Source organism: Spermophilus citellus, assembly GCF_964194105.1.
Source record: "Spermophilus citellus genome assembly, chromosome: 4".
NCBI classification, from domain to species: Eukaryota; Metazoa; Chordata; class Mammalia; order Rodentia; family Sciuridae; genus Spermophilus; species Spermophilus citellus.
Genome location: NC_138185.1, coordinates 183,873,175 through 183,901,164, shown reverse-complemented (window position 1 = coordinate 183,901,164; position 27,990 = coordinate 183,873,175). Strand labels below are relative to the sequence as shown.

Sequence of the window (27,990 nt, the reverse complement as noted above, 5' to 3'; positions counted from 1 at the left end):
GATCCGGACGTGGGCAGCAGCTCTTCTCCACCCCTACTCCAATTGATGTGACGTGTCTACCACGCTGGTCGGCCTCCAAGCCTGTTCCGCAGGTGGGTCTCAGATCTGCCCACCCTGCGGGCCTGGGCGGCAGTTCTGCTCAACCCCCATTCCCAGTGGGGGTACCTAACTGCCTCTCCAACGGGTCTCTGGGCTCCTTCCGGACGCTGGCGGCGGCTCTGTTCAACCCCCACTCCAACCAGTGTGACGTGACTGCCTCGATGCTACTTGTCCACCACACTGGCCGGCTGCCGAGCCTGACCTGCCAGTGGGACGCAGGACTGCCTACCTTGCAGGGTCAGACGGCAGCTCTTCACGGCCTCCACTCCAAGTGGGTTGACTTGGCTACCCTGCCGTCGGGTCGCTGGTCCTGTTCCAGGCGTGGGTGGCTACTCTCCTCGGCCCCAGCTGCAGTTGGGGTGTCGCGATACCACACCGGTGGGACCCTTAGCCTGCTCTGGGCACAGGAGGCAGCTCCACTCTGCCCTCCAGGCCCCCGCAGCACCCAGCAGGGCCCGGACCAAGAAGCAGTCCCTGTAGGATCCCCAACCCTGAGCCAGAGCCGCTTCGGGAGCCAGGAGCCGGTCTCTCCGATCCCCGCCACTTTCTGCTAGGAGCAGGCTCCTCAGGGCTACCGCCTCGGGTTCCCCAATCCCAGGCCAAACCCGCCCCGGGAGCCCAAGCCTGGCCGCACCAGACTCTCCCTGCTCGGTGCCCAAACCTGGCCGCACCAAACTCTCCCTGCTCGGTGCAGGCTCCCTTGGGAGCAGAGTCTAAGACGCACTTCCCGCGGGCTCCCCAGCTCCGGGTCAAAACTGTTCCAGGAGACAGAGTCCCGCTGCCCCTCGTCGCAAGTTTCACTTGTGGCTGGCCTCAGCTCGCGGTCTCTGCAGGCTCCGTGGCCCTGGGCTCAAGCAGCCAGAACCCAGCCTCTCCGATCCCTGCCACACTCTGCTCGGAGCAGGCTCCACAGAGGTACCCCAGCCTCAGGCTCAGGCAGCCCCGGGAGCCCGAGCCTGGCAGCTCCAACCTCTCCCAGCTCAGTGTACGCTCAGACAGGGGCAGGGTCAAAGACACAGTCGCCGCGGGTTCCCTAGCCCCGGGCCAAGAAGGATCTCCCGCCCTGGGCCAAAGCAACCCGGGGAACTAGAATCTGGCCGCTCAAAGCCCGGCGCCCGCCTTGCCTTGCCAGGGGTGAGGCCTGAAGAGTATTCTCCTCAGAGTTTCCAATCCCGAGCCTGAGCGATCTGTCTGCGCGACGCAGGCAACTACCAGCCTGGAATCACCTGTTCTGTAGTTGAATGAGCCGAGATCAGTAGAAAACAGGGATGATTGCATCAGCTCTCCATGATGGCGGCTGCAGTCCTCCTCCGTGTTCCGACCGGTGTCGGGAATCGAACTGGACCGATTCTCTCCTGTATTTCAAAGCTGGAATTCAGCACTCAGCGCGGCCAGTGTGCCACTGGCAGGAGCCTGCAGAATCCGCTTCGCTGTAATCCCTCTCTGGTAACTCGCGGCTAATTAACTCGGGCGCGTCCCAGACTCCATCCACGGGGCGGTCCGCCGACCAAGTACTGCTTCCCTCCGTTCGGAGAAATCGCCTGCGACCAAGCCCCTGCAGCCGAATCCCGCGCGCTGGAATTCTGACCTCTAGATTCTGGAGCACCTCAATTTCACTGGGGATTCCCACCAAGGTAGCCTTCAGCCATTTCACCTCATGTTTCTCCCGCACAGTGGCGCAGCGTACTGGTGTGCTGCACTCCCTTGGCCGCCATCTTCCTCGGTTTCTTCTTGAGAAAATAAATAACCTGAATCTAATTAGTTCAGATTGGCTTTATCAGCTGGTCATGTTAACTATTTATCCTGCTTTAAAATTTTTCTTTTTTTATTTTTAATTTTATTTATTTATTTTTTAGATTACAGTCTTGGTTCTTCTGAGCTGACTGGATGTGCTCAGTCCACCAAAACACTCTTTTCTGTAGTTATTCTTGTTTTGGCAATCATCTTCTTTGTCTCAGCTCACTTATCATCACTTGTTTGCAAAAGGCCTGCCTATAATTGCAGTCCTGGAGCTTATACATTAGCTTCCAAATAGCTGTGTAATAGCCCTCTCAGAGCAAAAGATTTAGGTCACTGAGAGCATATGAAATGGTGCCTATTGGCATGGAGCAGCCCTGATGCTAACCTTATCTTGTTTGGGCTTAAGAAGAGAGCCAGAGGGTGGAGAGGAGTAGCCAGATGCTTAATCCTGAGGGGATCTTAGGGACAAAAGCATTTACAATGAGTAGCATATACTCCAGATATTGACTTCTCTGCCCCCTTCATTTGGAGAGAAAATTAACAGGGGAAAGGAGAAAGAGATGGGTAGTTTTGATGACTATGTAGCTAGAATTTTTTCCCTTCTGATTTGGTTAAAGAACACTATCCTGATTTAAATACATCAAGTCAAATGAACTCTACTAATGTCAGGCTTTCAACTTGGCTAATGTCAAAGAGATAGCAGAAAAAGTTCTTGTTATTAAGCAATTCATAGTGTATTTTCTTCTGTTGCGGTAGGATGATTAATAGAGTAAGGTGGGAAATATCCTCCACAAACTAAGAAGTAAAAAAGCTTTAAAATTGTTATGCTTTCAGGTTTTCCACTTTAAATATTGCTTCTTCACTAGATTTGTGGCAGGAAAGGATTTGATGGATGTTATTTTTAACAATAGCTGGGCTAAAGGTGGTATTATCTCTTAATGCTGGAAAGGTGACCACAGATAAGCATTTGATAAGGAGGAGGGAATGGGAGGCCATTGGTTTCCAAAAAGCTGGCCAGTCACTCCTCTGACATCATCTTGGAGTCAGAATTATAATTTGGTAGGTACCTCTGTGCACTTGGCCTAATGCTTCCCTTTGTATCATCAGAAGTTTTTGTCTAGTGGTCTTTTTTTTTTTTTTTTTTTTTTTAGAGAGAGAGAGAGAATTTTTTTTTTTAATATTTATTTTTTAGTTCTCAGCGGACACAACATCTTTGTTTGTATGTGGTGCTGAGGATCGAACCTGGGTGGCACGCATGCCAGGCGAGCGTGCTACCTCTTGAGCCACATCCCCAGCCCTCTAGTGGTCTTATTTTCTTTCAATTTCTCTATGACTAGAAGGGAATCTTTTCCTTTATAAGATGACTTGTAGAAGAAGAGCACAATACTTAACAGCATTTAAAAGTATAGACTTGTGCTGAATTTCCTACTATTTGTTTGTATTTAAATAGAATGATTAATTTGATGGTTTGAAAGCAAGCTTGAATATTCCTGATAGGGGCAGAAAAAATATACACAAAGATTGTTACTATAATCTCCAAAATTTAAAGCATTTTTCCTTGAATTATAAATTTATATTTCAAATCAAATGTGATTTTGTGAAAATCAGGTAGACTATGGTTATTCATGGGTGCTACATTTAAATGTGAACTGCTAGAATTGAAAATTAAATATTTATAGTAAATGCCTTCTAAAGAAAATGGATAATTAATCCATTTTATGTTGCTTTCTCAGGCTTGCTAGGCTATTTTTACACCTAAGGCATTTCTTTCTCAGTTGTGAAAGTATATGTGAAGGAAAGTAATAGACAAAAGTTGAAATGAAACTTGAGTTAAACACTGATTTGCTTTACTTCTCAGGATTATAAAAATTCCCTTCTTTAGAGTCTGAGCAGTTATTTGGGGAAATATCATATCCAGGTTGAAACTATACATGGAGGAAAATTTTGCTTTGGCAATTTGAATTCCAGGTTTCCTTGCCTCTTTCTCAATTGTAATTTATGTGCATTTTTTATGTCAAGTTTTTGTTTAATAATTTTATCCTATTTCTTCTCTCTCTCTAACCACATCTATATTGTTAGTCTAAGGAGTAGCAAGTTCCTATGGGGGAGAATCTCCCATGTTTGTTGCTTTGGGAAGAATCAGTAACACCTAATATACAAATAGTAATTTATACAATATTTTATCATGACAATTTTTTTTTTCTGTTAAGTAGAACAAATCTGTTGATGCTGTTTGTGTGTGTTGGTAAAATGGAGGGTCATTCTTTAGTAGCTACACAGCTCTCAGTTAAGGTAGGAAGCTTCCAAGAGCTTTGAAATCTCTGAATTAATAATTATAAGCAGTCATGTATTCTTAGGCCAGAAGAAATCTTACTGTTCATCCAGTTTAATTTTTTTTTTCATTTTACAGACCAGGAAACTGAGGTCCAGAAATACGGAGGTTTTTTTCTAAACTACAAAAAACTGCATCGTGCTTACTTGGTACATAGCCTGATATAAAGACGTTGTAAGTTGAGTCATAAATTGCAGTGAACTAATTCTTTGGTATGTTCTTTAGTTTAGAGTAGGATGTGCATCCCAGAAAAGGCCCTGCCTTGACTTAGGAATTTTAGAGAAAACAGAAGGACACAGTTATGCAGGGCTCTTGGGCAGGAGTTGGGGCAAATGGTCAATGTGGGCATAGCTGGAGCAATTTATTGAATACCACCCTGGCATTTAGTTATCTCCTTGAATGGATCTAAATTTTTAGGAGAGGGAACCATTGGGATATGAATGTGTTCTTCATTTGTAATCAGTTCTATGTCCTTGAACTAGAAACCTTTATTAACCTTTGTGTATCAGATTCCCTCTCTAGGATGTGGTTCTAACCTGACCCCACAGAGGGCAGTGAATCAATTAATAATTTAAAGGTGTTTTGGTAAATCAGAATAAGAGCCTGTCTGAAGCCGAAGTATGGTTTATTAAGAAATGGTAAAGTAGCTTACTCTTCATGGAATTTTGTCATTCCTGGTGAAATTTTGTTACCTTCTAATTGGGGTTTTTAAATAGCTAAGTTTAGTATTATTATTATTATTTCTTAAAAGTTTATTTTTTAGTTGTAGTTGGACACAATACCTTTATTTTATTTATTTATTTTTATGAGGTGCTGAGAATAGAACCTAGGGCCTCACACATGCTAGGTGAGCTGTCACTGAGCCACAACCCCAGCTCTAGTATTATTATTATTTTAAAAACTGAATACAAACATGGTTAAAAATTTGGAGTGTGGATTTCTCCCTCTTGCAATCAGGGAGAGAAAGCTGTTGAGTAGTAGCCTAAAGCCCTTCTCTAAAGCAGGCACCAACGTGATAAACCTACTCTATGACTTATATTTTGCTTTTGCAAATAATTTTGCTTTCAAAACTTCACCTGCAAATATCCTTCTCATTTAATTCAAAAGTTAGATGCCCAAGAAATTAGGGATGGGGATTACACTGTAGTGCTGAAAGAATTCTGAAATAGTATGTCATATGAATAACTTATTCTTAAGGCCTTTGTCAGTTCTACATGTTTTTTTATTCCCTGTGCACATTTCTGTGTGGAAAGTTGCATGTTCCTGGTCAAATTAGGAGCTGTCTTGATTTCTGCCCTCTCCCCTGACCATTTTTGTAGGTAAAAATAATTTTTATTTTGTTACTAAGTGAATATTAAGAATATAGAGAAATACGAGCTACTTTCTGACAATCACATTAAATCTCTGATCTTTTGGTCAGTCACTTTTCATCTTTATAAGCATGAAGGTATAAAGTAGCTTCAATGTGTATGATCAGAAGAAAACCTGTAAAAGAGGAATCTGTTTCCTTGAGAGGAAGAGGCTGCTCCTAGACTAAAAAAAAAAACCTATATCCTAAAAAAAAGCTTACTTTTTTATCACTTATATTTGTTATTTTCACCTATTTGACTAATATTTTACTGTTATACATTTTAGAGCAATTTATTACTCTTGAAATTCCAGCACCTCTAAAAATTCAATATAACCAAATATTAATGTAATCTACTTTGAATGCTAATTAATATAATCCATCATTTATAACTTTTATTTAGAAAAGTAAAAGCTTAGAATTTCTCATGATATCTATTTATCTAACAAATATCTAACAGTATTTGAAGTCACCATAATGTTTTTGGTAATGAGAAAATATTCCCTCTCTAGTTATCCATGTACTTGAAATATGTTGGTTATAATCAGAATAGTTTAGATGCTCATAGTAGGAAAGCCCCAAATAATCATGACTTAAGATAGAAGTTTGCTTTTCTCTCTCACATAAAAAAAGTCAAAGACTGAAGTCATAGTACCTAGTAGCTCCTTATTTTCCTATAGGACCCTTGTTCTTATTTCTGTGCTCCATCATCTTCCACTGGATATACTCAAAATTGTCTCTGGGTCTGAGCTGGCAGCTGGAGCTCCAGCCATCAAGTCCATAGTACCCGCTGGAATCAAAGGGCAAAGCAGAAGGGCAGAAAGGGGGACCCTCCTAATTGAGTCAGCTCCCTTTAAGCAGCTGTTCCAGAATTCCTATATAGTAATTCTACTTACTGCTCATTGGGCAGAACTTAGCCACATGGACACACCTGCCTGCAAAGGAGATAGGGAATGCAGTTTTAAATTGTAGGCCGAAATATTCACAGCTAAAAGATCAGTGTTACTAAGGAATGAGGGGAGAATGGATATTCCGGTAGACAATGTCACTGTGATGTTGTGTTCTTATTACATGCTGAGTCTTGGGGCTACTATGTAGAAAATCAAAGTACTTCTTTCTGTTTTTGTTATGAGCAATGGTTTCTTAATTTAGAAATCTGGCTTAATTTAGAAATCCTGTTTCTTCTGTGAAGTACCATTTCTTTATTTGGCAATCTCGTCTGACTCTTGCTTTCTTCTTTCCTCTTGCCTTTCAGCTGTTTTGGAAAGAAGTAAGGTTTAGACTTCTCCATGTTAACCATGAGCGTGACACTTTCCCCCCTGAGGTCACAGGACCTGGATCCTATGGCTACTGATGCTTCACCCATGGCCATCAACATGACACCCACTGTGGAGCAGGGTGAGGGAGAAGAGGCAACAAAGGACCTAGATTCTGAACAGCAGTATGAAAAGCCACCTCCACTCCACACAGGGGCTGACTGGAAGATTGTCCTCCATTTACCTGAAATTGAGACCTGGCTCCGGATGACCTCAGAGAGGGTCCGGGACCTAACCTATTCAGTCCAGCAGGACTCAGACAGCAAGCATGTGGATGTGCACCTAGTTCAACTAAAGGTAAGGCTGATTTTTGGCTTAGATTCTCTCAGGACAGAAGGCTGACAAAGGCTATGACATGTGGATCTTGAGTTCTGTATTCCCCACTGAGGAAACGTCCAGGAAGAAAAATAGAGTAACAGGGTTGAAACCATTATTCTTGAAGGTAGGTGTGGACAGAATTAGTTCTTTTCTGATTTTACTTTGTATGCCAATTATCTCCAATAAAACTGGCCTTTGGGACTACAACAGAGAAGTAGGGAAAACAAGGGATGTTAGTATAATGCCATAGAAATCAGTTACAAAGAATAAAATTATTTTTAAATGATTACAAAAGATAAATTAAAGACTCACAGGTTGAGCATCAAGCTGATCTGATTGTGAGTATATGCATGTGGTTATTATTTGCTATTGAAGCTGATGCTGTCTTTGTGGCAAACAATGGATTCTGGCCTGGTGGGGAAGGGCAGTGTTCTCTTTTTAGAATAAAGTCTTTCCTCCAGGTACAATGCATCATGTAGAACAAAGGTTCTTTTGTAACAACTCATCTAAAGCTCAGACATTTAAAAAATGTCTGTGGCTTCTAGAGCCCTTATGAAAGCTTGACTCTTGGCGGAAATGAATTGGAGGTGCTATTAAAAAGGGCTAGTGATAGAGTTTTTGGCCTAGGGCCCCTAAAACATGTACTGTGAATTCTGGCCCTGATGTACCCTCTCCTTTCTCTCAGGTCATTGAGGGAAATGCATGCTTAGGTCAATGACCAGCAAAACAAGTTAGGTTTATATCCAATTAGGTTTGTAAACTCCTATGTTAATTTCTAGCCAGTTATATGGAATCCCAAGGAAAATTCTTTTACCTACCCAGGTTTGTCCTAAATGACCTGAAAGAGAAGGCTAAACAGATTCTTGGATCTTAACACTTACATAACTTACAGGATGTAGCCATCAGAGAAGAAAGATAGGCAGTAAAGAGAAAGTACACACCTCAGTGCTTAGAGAAGATCTGGTTCAGCCTCCCAGGCTAAGTCAACAAATTCTAGGGGAGGAAAGGGGAAGGGGAAAAAGAGAACAGAGGAGCCAGAATGTCACAAATGGCTGGGCTTCTCCCAGGTTGAGAAGGCCTAGGGTTTCCTTCTTTCTATAGGTTCTTGGGAAGAATGCAAAACAGGGTAACAGAAGATTAGGAACCAGCCTCAAGAGAATGCAAATTCCATGCTGTGGAGACAGGGAGTGATGTGATACAGTTCCAGAAACATTAATTTAATCAGAGGAACAACACTCCAACTCCTTGGGGTTTGAATAAAATAGAAATTAGGGGACTTTGCTTTGCCCTGTCCACTAATGTATGACTCTCATAAATAGATTCAGGTTTGGGATTGTAATGAAAGCAGTTATTACCTTCAGAATCCTTCAGATTTACACAAAAAAGGTAGTAAATGATAAAAAAGAATGGGGCAAAATGGAAATATTTTTAGAAGACCTAACTAAAAACAATGTTAAGGAATTTTAAACATATCGACATGTCAATTAACTTTATTTAATTAAGCCAGTAATGTAAAAGTAAAAATTTAGATTTTAATTCTAAATAAAAATGTGAAGTTTTTGTACAATTAATGTGTGGTTATATTTGGTGTTTGAGTAATGAACCTATAGGGTGATTTCTCTTTTTCTCTTTGTAACTACTTGTCATCATCTCTTACCTGTGCCTATAAGCTCTATTCCTTGGGATGGTCTGTCTCCCCTTCTAAGAAGGGAGTTACAGGATATGAAGTCAACATAATAATTCTATGTAGTTAAACAGTAGCTGTTAAGGTGATGAATTGAGATATCTTACCTTCATTTCATCCTATAATTTCTTTTTTTTATTGATTGTTCAAAACATTACAGAGCTCATGATATATCATCTTTCATACATTAGACTCAATTGGGTTTTGAACTCCCATTTTTACCCCAAATACAGATTGCAGAATCACAACTGTTACATACTCACATTATTACATAATGGCATATTAGTAACTGTTGTATTCTGCTACCATTTCTATCCCCTACTATCCCCCCTCCCCTCCCCTCCCCTCCCATCTTCCCTCTCTATCTCCTCTGCTGTTGTTCAATTCTCTCCCCCTTTTTCCCCCCTCCCCCTTGCCCCTCATAACCTCTTATAATTTTGTGTATCATTGAAAGTCTCCTACCATTTCCATATGCTTTCCCTTCTCTCTCCCTTTCTCTCCCCCCATTCGTCTTTGTTTACTGTTAGTCTTTTCCTCAAGCTCTTCCTTCCTGTTCTGTTCTTATTTGCTCTCTTTATATCAAAGAAGACATTTGGCATTTGTTTTTTAGGGCTTGGCTAGCTTCACTTAGCATAATCTGCTCTAATGCCATCCATTTCCCTGCAAATTCTATGATTTTGTCATTTCTTAGTGCTGCATAATACTCCATTGTGTATAGATGCCACATTTTTTTATCCATTCATCTATTGAAGGGCATCTAGGTTGGTTCCACAGTCTAGCTATTGTGAATTGTGTCGCTATAATCATTGATGTGGCCGTATCCCTATAGTGCGCTCTTTTAAGGTCCTCAGGGAATAGTCCGAGAAGGGCGATAGCTGGGTCAAATGGTGGATCCATTCCCAGCTTTCCCAGGAATCTCCATACTGCTTTCCAAATTGGCCTCACCATTTTGCAGTCCCACCAGCAGTGTACAAGTGTACCCTTTTCCCCACATCCCCGCCAACACTTATTGTTGTTTGACTTCATAATGGCTGCCAATCTTACTGGAGTGAGATGGTATCTTAGGGTGGTTTTGATTTGCATTTCTCTGATTGCTAGAGATGGTGAGCATTTTTTCATGTACTTGTTGGTTGATTGTATGTCCTCCTCTGAGAATTGTCTGTTCAGGTCCTTGGCCCATTTGTTGATTGGGTTATTTGCTATCTTATTGTTTAATTTTTTGAGTTCTTTGTACATTCTGGATATTAGGGCTCTGTCTGAGGTGTGAGGGGTAAAAATTTGTTCCCAGGATGTAGGCTCTCTATTTACCTCTTTTATTGTTTCCCTTGCTGAGAAAAAACTTTTTAGTTTAAGTAAGTCCCATTTGTTTATTCTTGTTATTAACTCTTGGGCTATGGGCGTCCTATTAAGGAATTTGGAGCCCAACCCCACTATATGTAGATCGGAGCCAACTTTTTCTTCTATCAAACGCCATGTCTCTGATTTAATATCAAGTTCCTTGATCCATTTTGAGTTAACTTTTGTGGATGGCGAGAGAAAGGGATTCAATTTCATTTTGTTGCATATAGATTTCCAATTTTCCCAGCACCATTTGTTGAAGATGCTATCCTTCCTCCATTGCATGTTTTTAGCCCCTTTATCAAATATAAGATAGTTGTAACTTTGTGGATTAGTCTCTGTGTCTTCTATTCTGTACCATTGGTCCACCTGCCTGTTTTGGTACCAATACCATGCTGTTTTTGTTACTATTGCTTTGTAGTACAGTTTGAACTCTGGTATCGCTATACCTCCAGATTCACATTTCCTTCTTAGAATTGCTTTTGCTATTTTGGGTCTTTTGTTTTTCCATATGAATTTCATGATTGCTTTGTCTATTTCTACAAGAAATGCCATTGGGATTTTGATTGGCATCACATTAAACCTGTAGAGAACTTTGGGTAATATCGCCATTTTGATGATGTTAGTTCTGCCTATCCATGAACAGGGTACATTTTTCCATCTTCTGAGATCTTCTTCTCTCTCTCTCTCTTTAGGGTTCTGTAGTTTTCATTGTATAAGTCTTTCACCTCTTTTGTTAGGTTGATTCCCAAGTATTTTATTTTCTTTGAGGATATTGTGAATGGAGTCGTTTTCCTCATTACCATTTCAGAAGTTTTGTTGCTGATATACAGGAATGCCTTTGATTTATGCATGTTGATTTTATATCCTGCCACTTTGCTGAATTCATTTATTAACTCTAGCAGTTTTTTTTAGACCCTTTGGGATCTGTTAAATATATTATCATGTCATCCGCAAATAGTGATAATTTAAGTTCTTCTTTTCCTCTTTTTATGCCTTTAATTTCTTTTGTCTGTCTAATTGTTCTGGCTAGTGTTTCAAGAACTAAATTGAATAGAAGTGGTGATAGAGGGCATCCCTGTCTTGTTCCAGATTTTAGAGGGAATGCCTTCATTTTTTCTCCGTTTAGGATGATGCTAGCCTGAGGTTTAGCATATATAGCTTTTACAATGTTGAGGTAAGTTCCTGTTATCCCTAGTTTTTCTAGTGTTTTGAACATAAAGGGATGCTGTACTTTGTCAAATGCTTTTTCTGCATCTATCGAGATGATCATATGGTTCTTGTCTTTAAGTCTATTGATGTGGTGAATAGCATTTATTGATTTCCGTATATTGAACAATCCTTGCATCCCAGGGATGAATCCTAGTTGATCATGGTGCACAAGTTTTTTGATATGTTTTTGTATTCGATTCGCCAGAATTTTATTGAGAATTTTTGCATCCAAGTTCATTAGAGATATTGGTCTGTAGTTTTCTTTCTTTGAAATGTCTTTGTCTGGTTTTGGGATCAGAATGATGTTGGCCTCATAGAATGAATTTGGAAGAGCTCCTTCTTTTTCTATTTCTTGAAATAGCTTGAAAAGTATTGGTATTAATTCTTCTTTGAAGGTTTTGTAGAACTCCACTGTATACCCATCCGGTCCAGGGCTTTTCTTGGTTGGTAATCTTTTGATAGCTTCTTCTATTTCTTCCTTTGTTATTGGTCTGTTTAAATTGTGTGTGTCTTCCTTTCTCAATCTGGGCAGATCATATGCCTTAAGAAATTTATCGATATCTTTACTATCTTCTATTTTATTGGAATATAGGGTTTCGAAATACTTTCTAATTATCTTCTGTATTTCTGTAGTATCTGTTGTGATATTGCCTTTTTCATCCCGTATGTTGGTAATTTGAGTTCTCTCTCTTCTTCTCTTCGTTAGCATGGCTAAGGGCCTGTCTATCTTATTTATTTTTTCAAAGAACCACCTTTTAGTTTTATCAATTTTTTCAATGGTTTTTTTTGTTTCAATTTCATTGATTTCTGCTCTAATTTTAATTATTTCTTGTCTTCTACTACATTTGCTGTTGTTTTGCTCTTCCTTTTCTAGGTTTTTGAGGTGTAGTGTGAGTTCATTTATTTGTCGTTTTTTTTCTTTTTTTGAGGAAAGAACTCCAAGAAATGAATTTCCCTCTTAAAACTGCTTTCATTGTGTCCCATAGATTCCGGTATGTTGTGTCTGTATTATCATTTGTCTCTAAGAATTTTTTCATCTCCTCCTTTATGCCTTCTGTAACCCATTGATCATTCAGTAACATATTGTTCATTTTCCATGTGATGTAGGATTTTTCCTTCCTTCTTTTATCATTGATTTCCAATTTCATTCCATTGTGATCAGATATGGTGCATGGTATTATCTCCACGCCTTTATACTTACTAAGAGTTGCCTTGTGGCATAATATATGGTCTATCTTTGAGTAGGATCCATATGCTGCTGAGAAGAACGTGTATCCACTTGATGATGGTTGATATATTCTATATATGTCGGTTAAGTCTAGGTTATTGATTGTGCTATTGAGTTCTATAGTTTCTTTATTCAGTTTTTGTCTAGAGGATCTGTCTAATGGCGAGAGCAGTGTGTTGAAGTCACCCATAATTATTGTGTTGTGGTCTATTTGACTCTTGAACTTGAGGAGAGTTTGTTTTATGAATGTTGCAGCTCCATTGTTTGGTGCATACAAATTGATAATTGTTATGTCTTGTTGGTGGATGGTTCCTTTTAACAGTATATAGTGTCCTTCTTTATCCTTCTTGATTAACTTAGGTTTAAAGTTGATTTTATTCGATATGAGTATGGCCACTCCTGCTTGCTTCTGAGGGCCATGTGAGTGGTATGATTTTTCTCAACCTTTTACCTTCAGCCTGTGTATGTCTTTTCCTATCATATGAGTCTCTTGAAGGCAGCATATTGTTGGATTTATTTTTTTAATCCAGGTTACTAGCCTATGTCTCTTGATTGGTGAGTTTAGGCCATTAACATTTAAAGTTACAATTGAGATATTATTTGTACTTCCAGTCATGCTTCTTTATTTATTTATTTTAGTTTGGCTGGTTTTACTTTTTTGGTTATTTTCCTCCCCCTTTACTGAGATACCTCCTGCTGTTAGTTTTGGGCACTATTTTCAATTCCTCTTCTTGTAGTATTTTGCTCAAAATGCTTTGCAGTGCTGGTTTTCTTGCTGCGAATTCTTTTAGCTTTTGTTTATCGTGAAAGATTTTAATTTCATTGTCAAATCTGAAGCTTAATTTTGCTGGATACAGTATTCTTGGTTGGAATCCATTATTTTTCAGCGTGTGAAATACATTGTTCCAGGATCTTCTCGCTTTCAAAGTCTGTGATGAGAAATTAGTCGTTAACCTAATTGGTTTACCCCTGAATGTAATCTGCCTCCTTTCTCTCGTAGCTTTTAATATTCTCTCCTTGTTCTGTACGTTGGCTATCTTCATAATTATATGTCTTGGAGTTGGTCTATTATGGTTTTGAATGTTTGGGGTCCTGTAGGCTTCCAGGATTTGGCAATCCATTTCATCTTTCATCTCTGGGAATTTTTCTAGAATTATTTCATTTAATATGCTGTCCATTCCTTTGGTTTGAGTCTCTGTGCCTTCTTCTATCCCGATGACCCTCAAATTTGGTTTTTTTATGACATCCCATATCTCTTGAATAGATTGCTCGTGGGATTTAAGCATCTTTTCTGTGTTGACTATATTCTTTTCAAGTTGATAAACCTTGTCTTCATTATCTGATGTTCTGACTTCTACTTGATCAAGTCTGTTTGTAATATTCTCGTTTGAGTTTTTAATTTGGTTTATATTTTCCTGCAATTCTAGCATTATTGTTTGATTTTTTTAAGATCTCTATCTCCTGGTAGAGCTCGTTCTTTGCCACTTGAATTTGTTGGTTTAATTCATTTTCAAAATATACTTTTATTGCTTGGACTTGCTGTCTCATGTCTTCTCTAATATTCCTTTCCATTCGAGTTAGGTATGCCTTGAGTTCTTTCCCTATCCCTGCTTCTGATGTTTCTATGTCCTCCTGTAGAATTAAGTTGTCCTCCATTGTTTGTACTCCTTTTTTCCCTTGTTTTCTCATGTTGTCCACGTTACTTTCTAGCTCTATTTGATTGCCGTGTTTCTGCTTTCTTCTATAGATTTGTTTTGGTTCTGTATTACTCTGTTGTTTCTTCTTTGTGTTGTTAAACTGTGCCTGCTAACGTGGATTCTGCTGGGAAGGAATTCCGACGGCTGAGCTCCAGTGACGTCACTACTCTGCTATGGTGGGCCCCAGGCTCCCTGCTGGGGTGTCCTAATGGGGCAGTGTGACCGGACTGTCTCTGTTTGGTTTCAGCTCCCCGTCGAGGCAGGCGGGCCATCTCCAGCTGCCCAGTATCTCAGGCAGCGGGCGGGTGATCAGTCTCGGCGGGGGAGTGGACTCCGGCTGCCCAGTCGCGCGGGCAGCGGGCCGGCTGTCGCCGGTGGGCGGGCGATCTCTAGGCACCCAGTCCAGTGGTCCGTAGTCGGCCGGCGGGTGTTCTCCTACCGCCCAGTTACGCGGGCAGTGGGCTAACTGTCGCTGACGGGCCTGTGGTTTCCAGCCGCCCAGTTGCAAGGGCCTGGCCTCTAGTCTCCTAGTTTCTCCTGCTAGTCTTGGTTTCTCCTGCTAGACCAGATTTCCCCTGAGTGATGGCTCTCGGCAGTTCAAACTGTATTCTTGACCTGCCGTTTGTTGGGTGTGGAGGGTGTCTATTGGGAACCCCGGCACTCTATTGTTTTGTTTCCGTTGTGGGGGATAGAACTGTACCGCTTCCTTCCCCCTCTGAAATCCCGCACTCAGCCCGGGGGTCAGTGCGGGCTCATCCGGCAGGATTCCACAGAATTGCAGCCATTTTTCTCCCTGCTTGCTAATTAATCACTTCTCTGCGGCGCCCCGCCTTCTGTAGCCGCGGGGAAGGCCGGGCGAATCAGTCAGCCCAGATCCCCGGGGTCGCACAATTGGCTATTGGGATCCCTGGCACTCTATCGTTTTGATTTTTTCTGCTTGCCCCTCCCCCAGCGCTGGCTAGACAGGTTTCGTTTTGGCTGCTGATGGGAGGGGGAGTTGAAGGTCAGGTGTCTCTAGTTTTCCCCTAGTCTTTATGCGGGCTCACTCTGATACTCCCTCCCCCAGAAAGCCTCGGAGAGGTTTTATGCGGATTCCCCGATGTATGGGGGATGGGCTGAGTGACACAGACCTGTTTTATTGTTGCAGTCTGTCGGAGAGTGGCGGTGGATACTTCAGCTCTCCAAGATGGTGGCTGCTGATTGCCTTGGTGGAGTTTCTGTTGTGGGGGACGGGACTGTATCGCTTCCTTCCCCGTCTGAAATCCCGTACTCAGCCCGGGGGTCAGTGCGGGCTTGGCCGGCGGGGTTCCACCGAATGGCAGCCACTTTCCTCCCTGCTTGCTAATTAATTGCTTCTCTGCGGCGTCCCGCCTTCTGTAGCCGCGGGGCAGGCTGCGGGGATCAGTCAGCCCGGATCTCCGGGGTTGCACAATTGCCTATTGAGATCCCCAGCACTCTATCATTTTGTTTTTTTCTGCTTGCCCCTCCCCCAGCGCTGGCTAGACAGGTTTCGTTTTGGCTGCTGATGGGAGGGGGGCTCCTATAATTTCTATCATTACTTTTTTGGGTGCTTTTTTCATAAACACTCAACATTCTCTATAATGTTCTCAAATATTTTATTTAATAGAGCCCCTTCACATTGAACCTAGAGTCAGCAAGTTCTGGTCAGTGTGTATGGCCTCTAAAATGGTCTATACAAAGAGTTTGGTTTTATCTCTGAACATGTTTAGTTCATTTCCCCTTTATTTGTGTAATATGTCTTTATTTAATCAAATTTAGTACTTTGATGAATTTTTCAAAAAATGTTTAAAATATATGTCACTTTTTCAGATTTCCATGTTGATTCATAAGACTACAGGGGAACTTGGCACAGTGTTTTATATGTGGAATTTCTTGTAGAAGTACCTCTCAATAGAGATAGATGTCTGTCGAGGTGCAGCTTGGGCAAGGCCAACCATCTGCTATGTGGTGTCCCACTAAGCTCACTTTACTTTAGTCAGTTACTCAATCTATTCATTTACAGTGAAAGATAACCACCATGAGATGGAAATGCCTATGGTTTTAAATGCCATCTAGGTATAGATAATTTCTAAATGTATATCCATTCCAATGTTTTCCCAATTTTAGGAGCTCCAGCTGTCTAACTGACATCTTCACTGTGTCTTGGTGGACATCTCAAACTGGATGTGCCCATCAGAGAGCTCTTAATATTCCTTCTTTCAGCAAAAGGCACCACTTTGTACCAAACCAAAGCACAAGTATCTGCCCTACATGTGTGTTTATCAACAAGAGAATATCTCCCCCAAACATGCCCTAAAGTAATTTACTTCTGCTCAGCCTACTGTTGCCTGGTCAATCCATATCACTGTTTCCTTGGGTTGCTCAAAAGCTTCCTAACTAATCTTGCTCTCACTTTTCACCTTTACCCCCTTCCATTTTATTCTCTACTTAGAAACCAATGGGATTTTTTTTTTAAATGTAAACCAGATCACTTTGCTTCCTATTGGATTTAAAATAAGACTTAAGATCTTTGCCTGTGACTCTGCACTGCATTCTTCTCTAGCCATGGCTCTTCTTACCTTCCACCTTGTTTATAAAACTACAGAGGCATTGGAAGTTCTAAAGAAATGTTAGGCTAGTTCTTGTCTCACAAAATTTTCCTTCTTCCTAGAAACTCTTCCCCCATTATTGCATGACAGATTTTGGATCCTCATCAGACTATCAGTAAGAGGCACAGTCAAGTTCTAACCTCTGTAGACACAAGTCTGGGAGAGGATTGAGCAAGAGTTTGGAATAAGAAGTGGAGCCTGTGCTATGTTTGGTGAAACACACACACACACACACACACACACACACACACACACACACATACATATACACACAGTGTCCACCTTATCTCTATATATCACACTGCCACTCTTTTTTAAACATAGTCTTCTCTACCATTATTCAGTATATTACTTTAAAAGTAAAACTTGGTTGGAAAAAATGGTTTTAGAACATGCACAGGAGTAACTCTGCCAATGGTCCTAAATTAAATGTCACTTTCTCAAGCTTTTCCTTATTCCTACTCTTAAAACATCCAACCCTGCTCCAAGTCTTTGTCTAGTCTATTACTTAGCTTTATTTATTTATTTTGTTGATATTTCTTTTCACAGATGGAACCATCCCATTTATTTGTTTACTTGTTTATGTTCCCTTCCTCAAATATCTAATTCTCTACTGTATCTCTCTTCTGTAGGACAGGGTTAGGCATTTGGTGCTAGTCTAATTCATACCTATGGTAGATAGGTGAGTCCAAGTCTTTATGGTCAGTGCCTTTCCCCCCATAGGCAGGCTTGCACTGCAAGTCACAGAAGGAAGGCTGCTCAGTGAAGAGTGAATCTGGACAAAGGCATTAAATGAATCAAGGCCAAAGTATGTTTGGTACATTACTTTTCCATCAGGGAGGGTTTGTGAATGGTTCTGAAGTCTTGGAGATCTTGCCTGGGAAATCTGCCTGGGAGTGTCTATTCTTTCTGTAGGTAGCTATGCCTGGCTCCCTTTATCGCTCATTTCTGACTCTTTGGTCATGGTTTTGGTCAATAAATGTACTTTCGGTTCTTCTAGATTGAGAACCACTCTTTTTCTTTAAATGCAACTATTTATCTTGTGGTCATTGGGTTGCTCTTAAAATTTATTCCTCAGAGAACACTATTACCTCCCTTATTTCCAAGTTCTTAGGAGGCATTTTACTATAATCTCTAGGTTGAACTGCAAACATACACTATTATAACGTTCCCATGGGGAGTGATTGTTATTGAGAGTTAACAAAATCATCTATCCTTAGCTTTAAAAAATAGAAACAATGAAGTATACTAAATACTTTCTTTCCATTATTTTTAAAATTGAAAATGCAGTACACATATTTTGCTTCATAGCTTCCAAATATTCTTTAGTAAGAAGTATGGGAAAGCAGCTGAACGATTTTTAGAAACTCTGACCCTCCTCTCTGGCTTCAGAAGCTATGCTATACATGAAAACCAGACCAGATTTTAATGAAGACCTTTGACCCGTGTGAATGTGTTTGGGGTCTAAACAGGCAAGTATGAATCTCTGCCTACTTTTAGTCTTCTTAGAATGTTATTTATATTCCTGGAAACATGATAACAATAAGGAGATAAAGCTTAGAGTGGCTGGCATAAATTAAATGATGTAGTTGGCTAACAAACAGAAATCTGGAAGTGACTTAGCTCTAATCATTTACCTAAAATTGACTTAAGATAAACTCAATTCTAAACCACCTCCACATATGATTCAAGTCTGTAACTCTGATTTTGGCCTGATTTTCAAAGTTCAGAGCCTGTGTTTACAAGGTGTTTTAAATGGGCTATACCTAGACTGAGACGTGCCTGTCACACTGATACCCAGTGACTCACATAGGGTTTGGAGGGCCTGCTGGGAGAAAGGCTTGAATCCTCTCCATTGCTGGGATTTGTACCTGATGGACTGATGGACAGATGTGCCTGATGGACTAAAGATGATAGAAATCTAGGGATGGTGAAGTTCCTATGAGAGGATTCACTGTCACCATGGGACAAAGAGTCTGCTCCAGTGTGGGGGAGAAAGAGTAGTGGTGATTTGTGATACAGTGTGTTTCCAGCTCTATAATCCATCCTGAGCAGGCACCTTGGTAGTGTGGGTAATTAACAAGAAGAAGAAGCAGCTATGGGCACGACATGGATGACTTCCCAGTGGCTGAGGCTCTTGCTCTTTGTTTGGCAGGAACAGTGGTAAAGAGCATTCTCCCCCGCTCTCCTCATTGCTAGAGCATAACAAGAGAGCTGTGCCTGATATGGCAGTGGTGGCACAGAGGTGATAGCTATGGAGTCCAGGATCTGCTGGTGTGACAGTGAGAAAAAGCCAGGGTTGGCTCTTGGGCACATTGAAAACACTCTGGAATTCTCAAAAATTCTTGATGAAGGGAATTCTGAGTAGAACTAAACTTCTGACATCAATATTTGGGTGCTTGTAGAATTCTGATCTTAACATTAACATGATCATATGTTAAAACCTGAAGCATTCCAGTTATACCATCTTTGAATACTATGTCTTAAATAAGATTAGTGGAAGAAGTACCTTTGTTTTCTGAGAAGAACAGATATTTTCCTTTCTGTTCCTTAGACCACTACTTTTCAAGAAGTAGGTCTCCACCATTAGCAGGTTGTAAAATAAGTTTAGTGAATTAAAGAGCTAAAACAATGAAGTAGAATAGAATCACATGAAGTAAGACAAGAACTATTTTGTAGACCTTGGTCTTAATTATATATATATTATATGCTTGTTCATGATGTAAATTTACATCTTTTCCTGAGTCAAGGTCAGAGCAGTTTGATAGTTACTGTTTTAGATCATTCTCAACTTTCCTCCATAACTTTGATATATACTCCAAAGCTGGAAAATATTATGCAAGTAAATGTAATCTGGTGCTTTTTAGTGCAACCTTACTAGTTTTTGCTCTTATATGGGACCAAAACTTATATGAAATGCCCTTAAATTGGCAACCTTAAAGTTATATCCCAAACCTCAGGAAATTAAAAGATGAAGCTGATTGTTGGTAGATATGAAGATTAAAAATTTTAATTATAGCTCAGATTTGTGGCTATACTCGTTTTTGGGTGATGTGTACTCTGGTCTGAATGCATCCCCTCCCACTGCTGCAAATTTATATGTTGAAGTCTTAACTCATAAAGTGATGATATGAAGACATAGAGCCTTTAAGAGGTGGTTAATTATGAGAGTTCCACCCTCATGAATGAGGTTAGTGACTTTATAAAAAGGGTGTGAGAAAGCTGTTCTACCTTTTTGCCATATGAGGACACAGCAAGAAGGTACCATCTTGCAAGCAGAGAGCAAAACCAATTCTTCTGGTGCCTGGATCCTAGACTTCTCAGCTTCTAGAACTATGAGAAATAAATGTTTACTATTAATAAATTATTCAGTCTAAGGTATATTGTTACAGCAGCCTTAACAGACTGACAGTGGTTTTCCTTAGGGACTCTCTTCTTAGAGAAGCTGATACTAGTTGTTAAGTATCTTGGGAATGTGGTTTCATTAAGATATTTATTAGTGGAAAAGTTTTCCCTATGATTAGTGACTGGATTGTATAATAATATTTGGTATCATTGACCAATAAAAATGGTTGAAATATAAAGATGTTTGATGTTTAAAAGGCTAATTTTAGATATTTAGAAGATATAATTATGTGAAAAAAATCTGTCCTAGTTAATTATTAATTATCTCTCCCTCCTTGTACATCCAGTGCTATAAAATAGGCTAAGTACTAAATGGATATTTTTTGACTGTTGAATGATTAATATATTTTCATCTGATTTGGGGAAATGAGCTAAATCTTAAACTTAGCACCTTTTTTTTGTACTGCATATAAATATTCTTTGTTAAGACCGGGAAAGCATAACATGGAAAAATTAACTTTGGTGGTTTCTGACACATATTATTATGGAAGATCTTTGGGTATATATAAACCTTATCCATAATGTAGGGTTCTGAATGGGAGCATTAATTGCCAATTGCTCAATACTTCTACCAGATTGTATAGCTGTGTAATTTTTAATTAGCAAAAGTAGCTTGGAAAATGAGTATTATCACAGATTGCATAATTTGAAATAAACTATAAAACAGATTTTAGAAAAAGATAATGCTTTCCTTAATAGTATCAGCATGAACTAACTTTGAGCAACAGTAGCCATCTGCTTTTGTGGTCTCAAGGGGAGAATTTTTTGTAGGGGCAACCACCAGAGATAGGATATGAGTTAACCTTTTTCTTACCTAAGGAGATTTTGGTTCAGTAACATTTGTAAAATGTCTAATATGTATCAAGACTGTTGATTAAAATCTCTTATTTAATCACACAACAATCTACAGTTAAGAGATGAGGAAATTGAGTGTCAGAAGGTGAGTAAGTGATCACTTCAGAGTGTCAGAAGGTCAGTAAGTCAAATCACATTTTTTGTACCACTCCTCACACTCATAGGTGTGAGAAATTCAGGTGCCTATGGAGTAAAAGATAATAGTTCTGGTTTTCTTATACTAAATAGTTAAGATGAATGGGCATGAAGGTAGGGGGCTTATTGTTTTTAAATTAAGAAGAATATACAATTTCTATGTATTTTAATTCATCACAAGTAGGAAAGGGAGCAGTTTGAAGTAGGAACATAAATGAAGTTCTGGAGTTCCTTTGAGTACTACTGTTATAGCTTATTTCCCTTTCTTCATTGTTTGCTGCTATATTGCCTCCTTCAAAATTTGACACCTCAAAAGGCAGAAAAATCTGATCTAATTAAAATGCTTCTAAGGTATGAATTACTAGTATACTAAGAGGGAAATGGGTAGAACATGAAATGAGCATGTTTAACTAGAAATATTAACAAATCAATTGGTTTCCAGGTAGGACATGTGTAGAGTCCATGATTCTTATCCATAGGAGAATCTCCTTGGAAGCTTAAAAACAACAACAACAACAACAACATTGCCAGGCCATGTTCTAGACTAGCTATCAGAATCTGGGTTGGACCTGAGTATCAGTTTTTATAGGACCCCACTCCAACCCTAGGTGATTCTAATGCATAGCCAAAGCTGACACCCACTTAGAGATTTTTTTTGGTCATTTTTTTTATTAGAACATTATGGTTATACATAGTTTTGGATTTATTTTAACAAAATCATACACGCATGGAATTTGGTATACTCCATTTCAGACCCTATTTCCCCGTACTTTCCCTCACCTCATCCCTTCCTCTATTCTACTTCCTCTGCTCTACTGATTTTCCTTTTGCTCATTTACCTCTTTATTTTTGATTGGTGATTTCTACATGTTCATAGAGGTGGAATTCCCTGTGGTATACCTTTATATTCACATAGCTTGATTTTATTAAATTCATTCTACATTTCCTCCCCTTTCTCTTCCCTATTCCTTCCATGTAGATCCCCTTCTTCTCCTCCACTGATCTTCCCCATATCTTAAGATATCACCCCCGTCCCATTTTTTTTTTAATTTTTCTCTAACTTCTGCACATGAGAGAAGCATTTGACCCTTGATTTTCTGAGTCTGGCTTATTTCACTTAGCATAATGTTCTCCATTTCCATCTATTTATAGATAAGTGCCATAATTTCATTCTTTTTTATTGTTAAGTAAAACTCCATTGTGTATATATAGTACATTTTTAAAAAATCTACTCATTTATTGATGGGCATCTGGGCTGGTTCCATAATTTGGTTCTTATCATTGTGCTGCTTATAAAATATCGATGTGGCTGTATTGCTGTAGTATGCTGATTTTAGTTCTTTTGGATAAATACCAAGGAGTGGGATAGCTGGGTCATTTAGTGGTTCTATTCCTAGTTTTTTGAGGAATCTCAAGAACGTTTATGAGCAGAGGAAACATCTTGTTTGTTCCATTCATTCTTCCTTTCCTCTTCCAGTAAGATAGCCAGGGCTTCAAAGATGCCTTTTTAGAAGCAAAATATCCTAAATTACTAATTTGAATTTCCTCAGTTTTTCAAGTGACCTCACAAAGTCAGTAAAACAAAAGGGGAAAAAAAGGGGCATAAGTGCATTCCAGATACTAGTCTGTATGTTTTAGATGTACTATCTTATGTTATTCTCTTAAAATTTTTAAAGACAAAAGAACAACCCAAGCAAGATTTTAAACTATATTCCTTTCTCCTTTAATTATTCTCAAAGAACTCATTGAAGTAGAAATTGTCTTATGAGAGGTCCAGGCACAGGGCTGCCTACCTGGGATTGCACAGGTTACATATGAATAGTATCTTTGAAGTCACGCAGTCTTCACCTGCATAGCCTTTTGTGTTCACTTTATATAGGCGGCCGAGATTGCCTGAGCACAAAGTGCTCTGAATATGAAAGACAGAAGGGGCTTTTCCTTATCTATAGCTAAGCAATTATAGGAGGAAAATACTGCTGTGCTTGGTGGAAACATATTTGGAAGAACCATAAAAACTTAAAATGCCCCCGAGGAGTCTGAGCTTGACACATAAAGTTATCTACTAAGATAAAATGCCATCAAAACCTATGTTTTCATTTGTGTACAATATGTCAAAATGCATTCTACTTTCATGTATAACTAATTAGAACAAATTTTAAAAAAATTTAAAGACCTATATCTTAGGATGAGTTTATAGGGCTGTGTAGGATAATATGGAAAGGAGAGAGATATGAGAATGCTATGAGACTATTCAACAAGAGATACAGAGTGGCTGGACTTGGGTGGTAAACGTAGGAAGCAAGAAAAAGTCCATCAGACCAGATACTGATGGTAATCTAGAGAGTGCTCAGAATTGTCAGAGGTGACTAATTTTCTAAGGTTTAATTTTCCCTCATCAAGCTCAAACTGAACTGATATATCTGTTGTTGCTTTGTGTTAGGGCTTAAGGGTTATTTTTTTTAATAAATGTGAATAAAATAAAAGGAAATAGAATAGAAATATCTCTTCTGTTCACATTTTAACAGTGTTCTGTTATTAGTGAGCTTTTTGATGTAAGCCACTTCTGTTATTCTGCAATACTCTAATGTACCAAAATTTTCTTTATTATTTGAATAAGGTAGACTGGCCAAATACATGCTTAAATGGGAAAGTAATATATGAAATACAATAGGAAAAGCAATTTTCTCTTCTTCAAAGAAAGGAGGAATAGTATATGATCCATAGGAGAATTAGTTTACAAAAAGGGAAACTGGCATTAGACAAATTATGTAGGTCTACAATGCTTTTTGCTTTCTTCCCCCTATCTAGAAACCTAATTTCTATCAAAAGATTATACAGTGAGTCAAACAATAGTGTCAATAATGGCAGTAGCTCAAACTTTTACCTCTGCAAAGGGACTTAATATCACACTGACTAAAGGAATCCATCTTTGTAATGGTGAGAGTCAGGCATTAGTGAGTAACATGATGGGGAGAGAAACTCTCACCAAGACTACTCTTGGGTCGTTCAAATAATATCATATAGGAGACCACTTCCTTTGTGTATGTATCTATGTCCTCATCCTAGAGTAATGGAGTGAAGTGTTGTTTTTAAAAATATTTTAACCACAATGTTTATCTATCTTAGCTTCTAGCTCCCCTCCCATATGAAGTTCAAATGCTTGGGCAAGGTCTGAGTTCCTTCAAATTCTAGACCCAGCTGACCTACTGTTCCTTTTCTTGATATTTCTCTTCCTGTACCTTCAACAATCCAGGCCTTTTCAGATATTTATGCCTTGGAACATGGTTTCCTCTTCCTAGGAAATCATCTCACTTTTTACCCCAAACTTCTCTGCCTAGCAAAATTCTCACACAACCTTCTGAAAGTCAGCTAAAATGATGGTGAAACCATCTTGCAGGCTAACCTGCTGAGGTTTTCTGTGAGCTTTCCCCATATTTTCCTATGGTATTTACTGTGACATAGTCATGGACACAGTATTCAATTTGAGAGACTTATTCACCAGCTCTTATAAGGAATCTATTTTTTTCTATTCTATAGCTGTGTATCTCTGGTGACACTTGGTAAGACTTTGAAATAAGGATAGAAGAAAAAAATCATGATAAAACACATTTTCTTGTATCATTTTGTTGATTGAAAGCAAATCAGCATATTTAGACTTGTGAATAATTAATAGATATTCTGAGCATTTGTTCCCACACTTGTACTGGAAATCTGAAAATGGACATCTATTCTTTTTTTTTGCAAGGGGGTGAGGGGTATGGGGGATTGAACTCAGAGGTGCTTTACTACTGAGCCACATCCCCATTCCTTTTTATTTTTGGAGACAGGTTTTTGCTAAGTTGCTGAGGGCCTCAATAAGTTGCCCAGGTTGGTCATGAACTTGTGATATTCCTGCCTCAGTCTTCTGAGCCACTGGGGTTAGCAGGTGTGCACCACCATGACTGGACATATTTTCATTTTGTTTATCCTAGGACAGAACATCATGGACACTATACATGACACTTAAGGGGTATACTTGCCTGGGGGAGTCCTCACCTCAAAAGTTCTGTTATTCAATTTCAACAATATTACTTCGGTGAACATTTAGAGGTAAATTATACTGTCATTGAAGAATGGATACTATAAGAAGACATTCAAAGATGATGAGGTGTTATAGTTTATTTGAGTTTTTCTGTACGATGTTTCATACTGATAAATGTAGGATTTTTATAACTGGATACCTAATTTTCATGGCAAAAACTATTTGTTAAACATCCACATGGACTTAGTAATTTCCTTGGTTCATGTAAATGTGTTAATTCTGAAAGTTCACCCTTAGATATACAAATCTGTTGGACTGTGGCCTTGTCAATAAGTAATAAGCTAAATAAATAAAAATAAATCTAAATTCAGTGTGGATGATATATGATTACATGTTTTCCTTTCTTTCTGCTGCTTGTTTAGTTATAAACTTGAGGTGTCTATATTTTTTAAAATAATCTTTTTTTAAACTTTCATAAATTAAGTTGTAGATATATAAAAATATGTTTAAAATGGCGAATATTTTTCTCAGAGCTGGCAGGCATCTGTTTTGTTATCGTTGTTTGTTTTAGGTTTTCAAAACCATTAGGCTTAGCATTTGCTACATATCTACACACAACTTTAGTTTTGTCTGTCACAAGATCATAAATAAGAATAAATATTTCACAACCATGTAATGTAGTTATCCTAAAATTCAATACATCTTTTAAAATGCAGGTCCATAAATGTGTGGCAAGTTTCCAGAACAAATTTATTGAAGCTTACATTAAAGCACAAGGCTTCATAAACATTATGTATTTATTTAATAGAATTTTACGGTTTTGCTTTTATTTTAAAAAAGCCAGTGTGGTATGTTTTATTCCTCATCAAACTTAAATTCTTTTGCTTGTGGACTTTCATTGATAATTCTGTAGATGTAGTAGCTAAAGATAGGCCCCCAGTTTTTATTTCAAATGGAAAACAATTTAGATGATTATTTCTCTTTCCTTATATCCTGACTCCAGCTAACCATCACAGCATGAATTGTAGACTCACAAGTATACTCCTGCACATCTGACTTCAAACCAGTGATCTAAGGTCTAGCTTACAATTATTCTTTCTACTGAAAAGCCTGCCAGCCTACTCCATCCACACTACTCAGAGTACCTACTTATTTGTTCCATAAGTTAACAATAAGGTTGCACTCTATTTTTTTTCATATATTATTTTCTGATATGCTCAAATAATCTAAAAGCTTTTTAAAGGCAAGTTCTATTTATCTTTATAAAACTACAAATACTTATTTGGTCAACTGAATGACTGAGTCCTCATATTATCATTTTAAAATTTCCTTTCTGCTCTAAGAGGGATTAGTATGCCAGGGAAGCATAACTTCCCATAGTTTTTCAGAGAAACAATAAAATGTATACATAAGCATTGTAAAATTCACAGTAGTTTTAGGGTTAGGGATTGGCAGAAACAAGCAGAATTTTGCTGGTATTAACTCAGCAAAATTTGACATTTTAAAAAAATAAGTGTTGATTAACCTTTATTAAATTTCATCTTAGACAGCACACTCTAGGTATTCCTTTGTTTTTGTTTTGTATCTTTTTTGTGATGCTGGGGATCCAACACAGGGCCTCACACTTGATAGGACAACACTCTACCACTGAGCTACATCTCTAGCCCTAGATTCCAGTTAATATAAACCAAAGGTAGAAACCAAAGTATATCTTAGAGCCTCTGAAAGTCCTGTCAGTTAAATTCTTATAATTTCCACTGTATTGCATATTCATATCTGAGAGAAAATAGAATTATGAACCTAACTCAATCCTGGATTAGTTGGCAGCTTTAATATTAATTTACATCCATTCTCTGCCTGAGAGATGGTATGAAAATGTACTCACTCATGGCTCTCTCAACAGCCTACAGTGGGAGTCCTGGTTTCAAAGGTTAAAACAAATTCACTGACATTTTAAAATCTGTTATAAATCTACCCATGTACACTGCTTTTTCTGTAAGGAAAGCAAAGGAGGAAGAACTGGAAGCGAAATCCACTGACATCTTGATTAATGATGCTCAGGACCAAAGGTCATCTTTCAAGGGAGGAAAAAAATGTGTATGAATCAGGTAAAATGAGGGGTTTTTGCTTGTAGTTGGATAGTAGCAGTACCTTAGTGGCAGCTTCTTTTTGTTTTCAACTGCCTGAACTAGAACAAAAATCTGCCATCTAAGTTCTGTTACCAAAGTATGATGTGGCAGTGCTATCCATGTCTGAATCTCAGCTTCCTCATTAGCAAAATGAGGATGTTACAGGGCACTTTCTACACCTAATGTTTTTTGAAAATAACTAGACACACCCTAATCAAACTGTAGATTTTGCTAATTTTGTGACCTTGACCCCCAATCTCCTCTTTCTGCATTGCAAGAGGACCCTTTCTTCTTAAAGTTTCTCAAGTCCTTTACCCTTTTAGTGATAATACTAATTAGCTACCCAGCAATTACTTGTGCCTTGCTTTCCCTTAAAGTGCTTTGCACGCAGAATCTCAGTTAATCTTTGTAATAATATCTAGTTTTCTGGTAAAGGACTTGAGGCACAGAGAGGTTAATTGACTTGCTAAGCTCATACAGCTAGAAAGTGATAAAGCTAAGAATAAAAACCAGGTCTATCTTAG

General features: G+C 38.9%; 1 protein-coding gene across 2 annotated transcripts in view; it reads left to right on the top strand.

Annotated features, from left to right (window-relative positions):
- The window catches only part of AKAP6 (A-kinase anchoring protein 6), a 532,388-nt gene that overhangs the window by 131,604 nt on the left and 372,794 nt on the right, over nucleotides 1-27,990 (top strand). For both annotated transcript variants that reach the window (XM_081290017.1, XM_081290018.1), the window contains exon 3: nucleotides 6,775-7,132. In XM_081290017.1, the coding sequence (XP_081146143.1) occupies nucleotides 6,809-7,132 (324 nt within the window). In that variant the 5' untranslated portion in view covers nucleotides 6,775-6,808. The remainder of the gene's footprint in view (nucleotides 1-6,774; nucleotides 7,133-27,990) is intronic.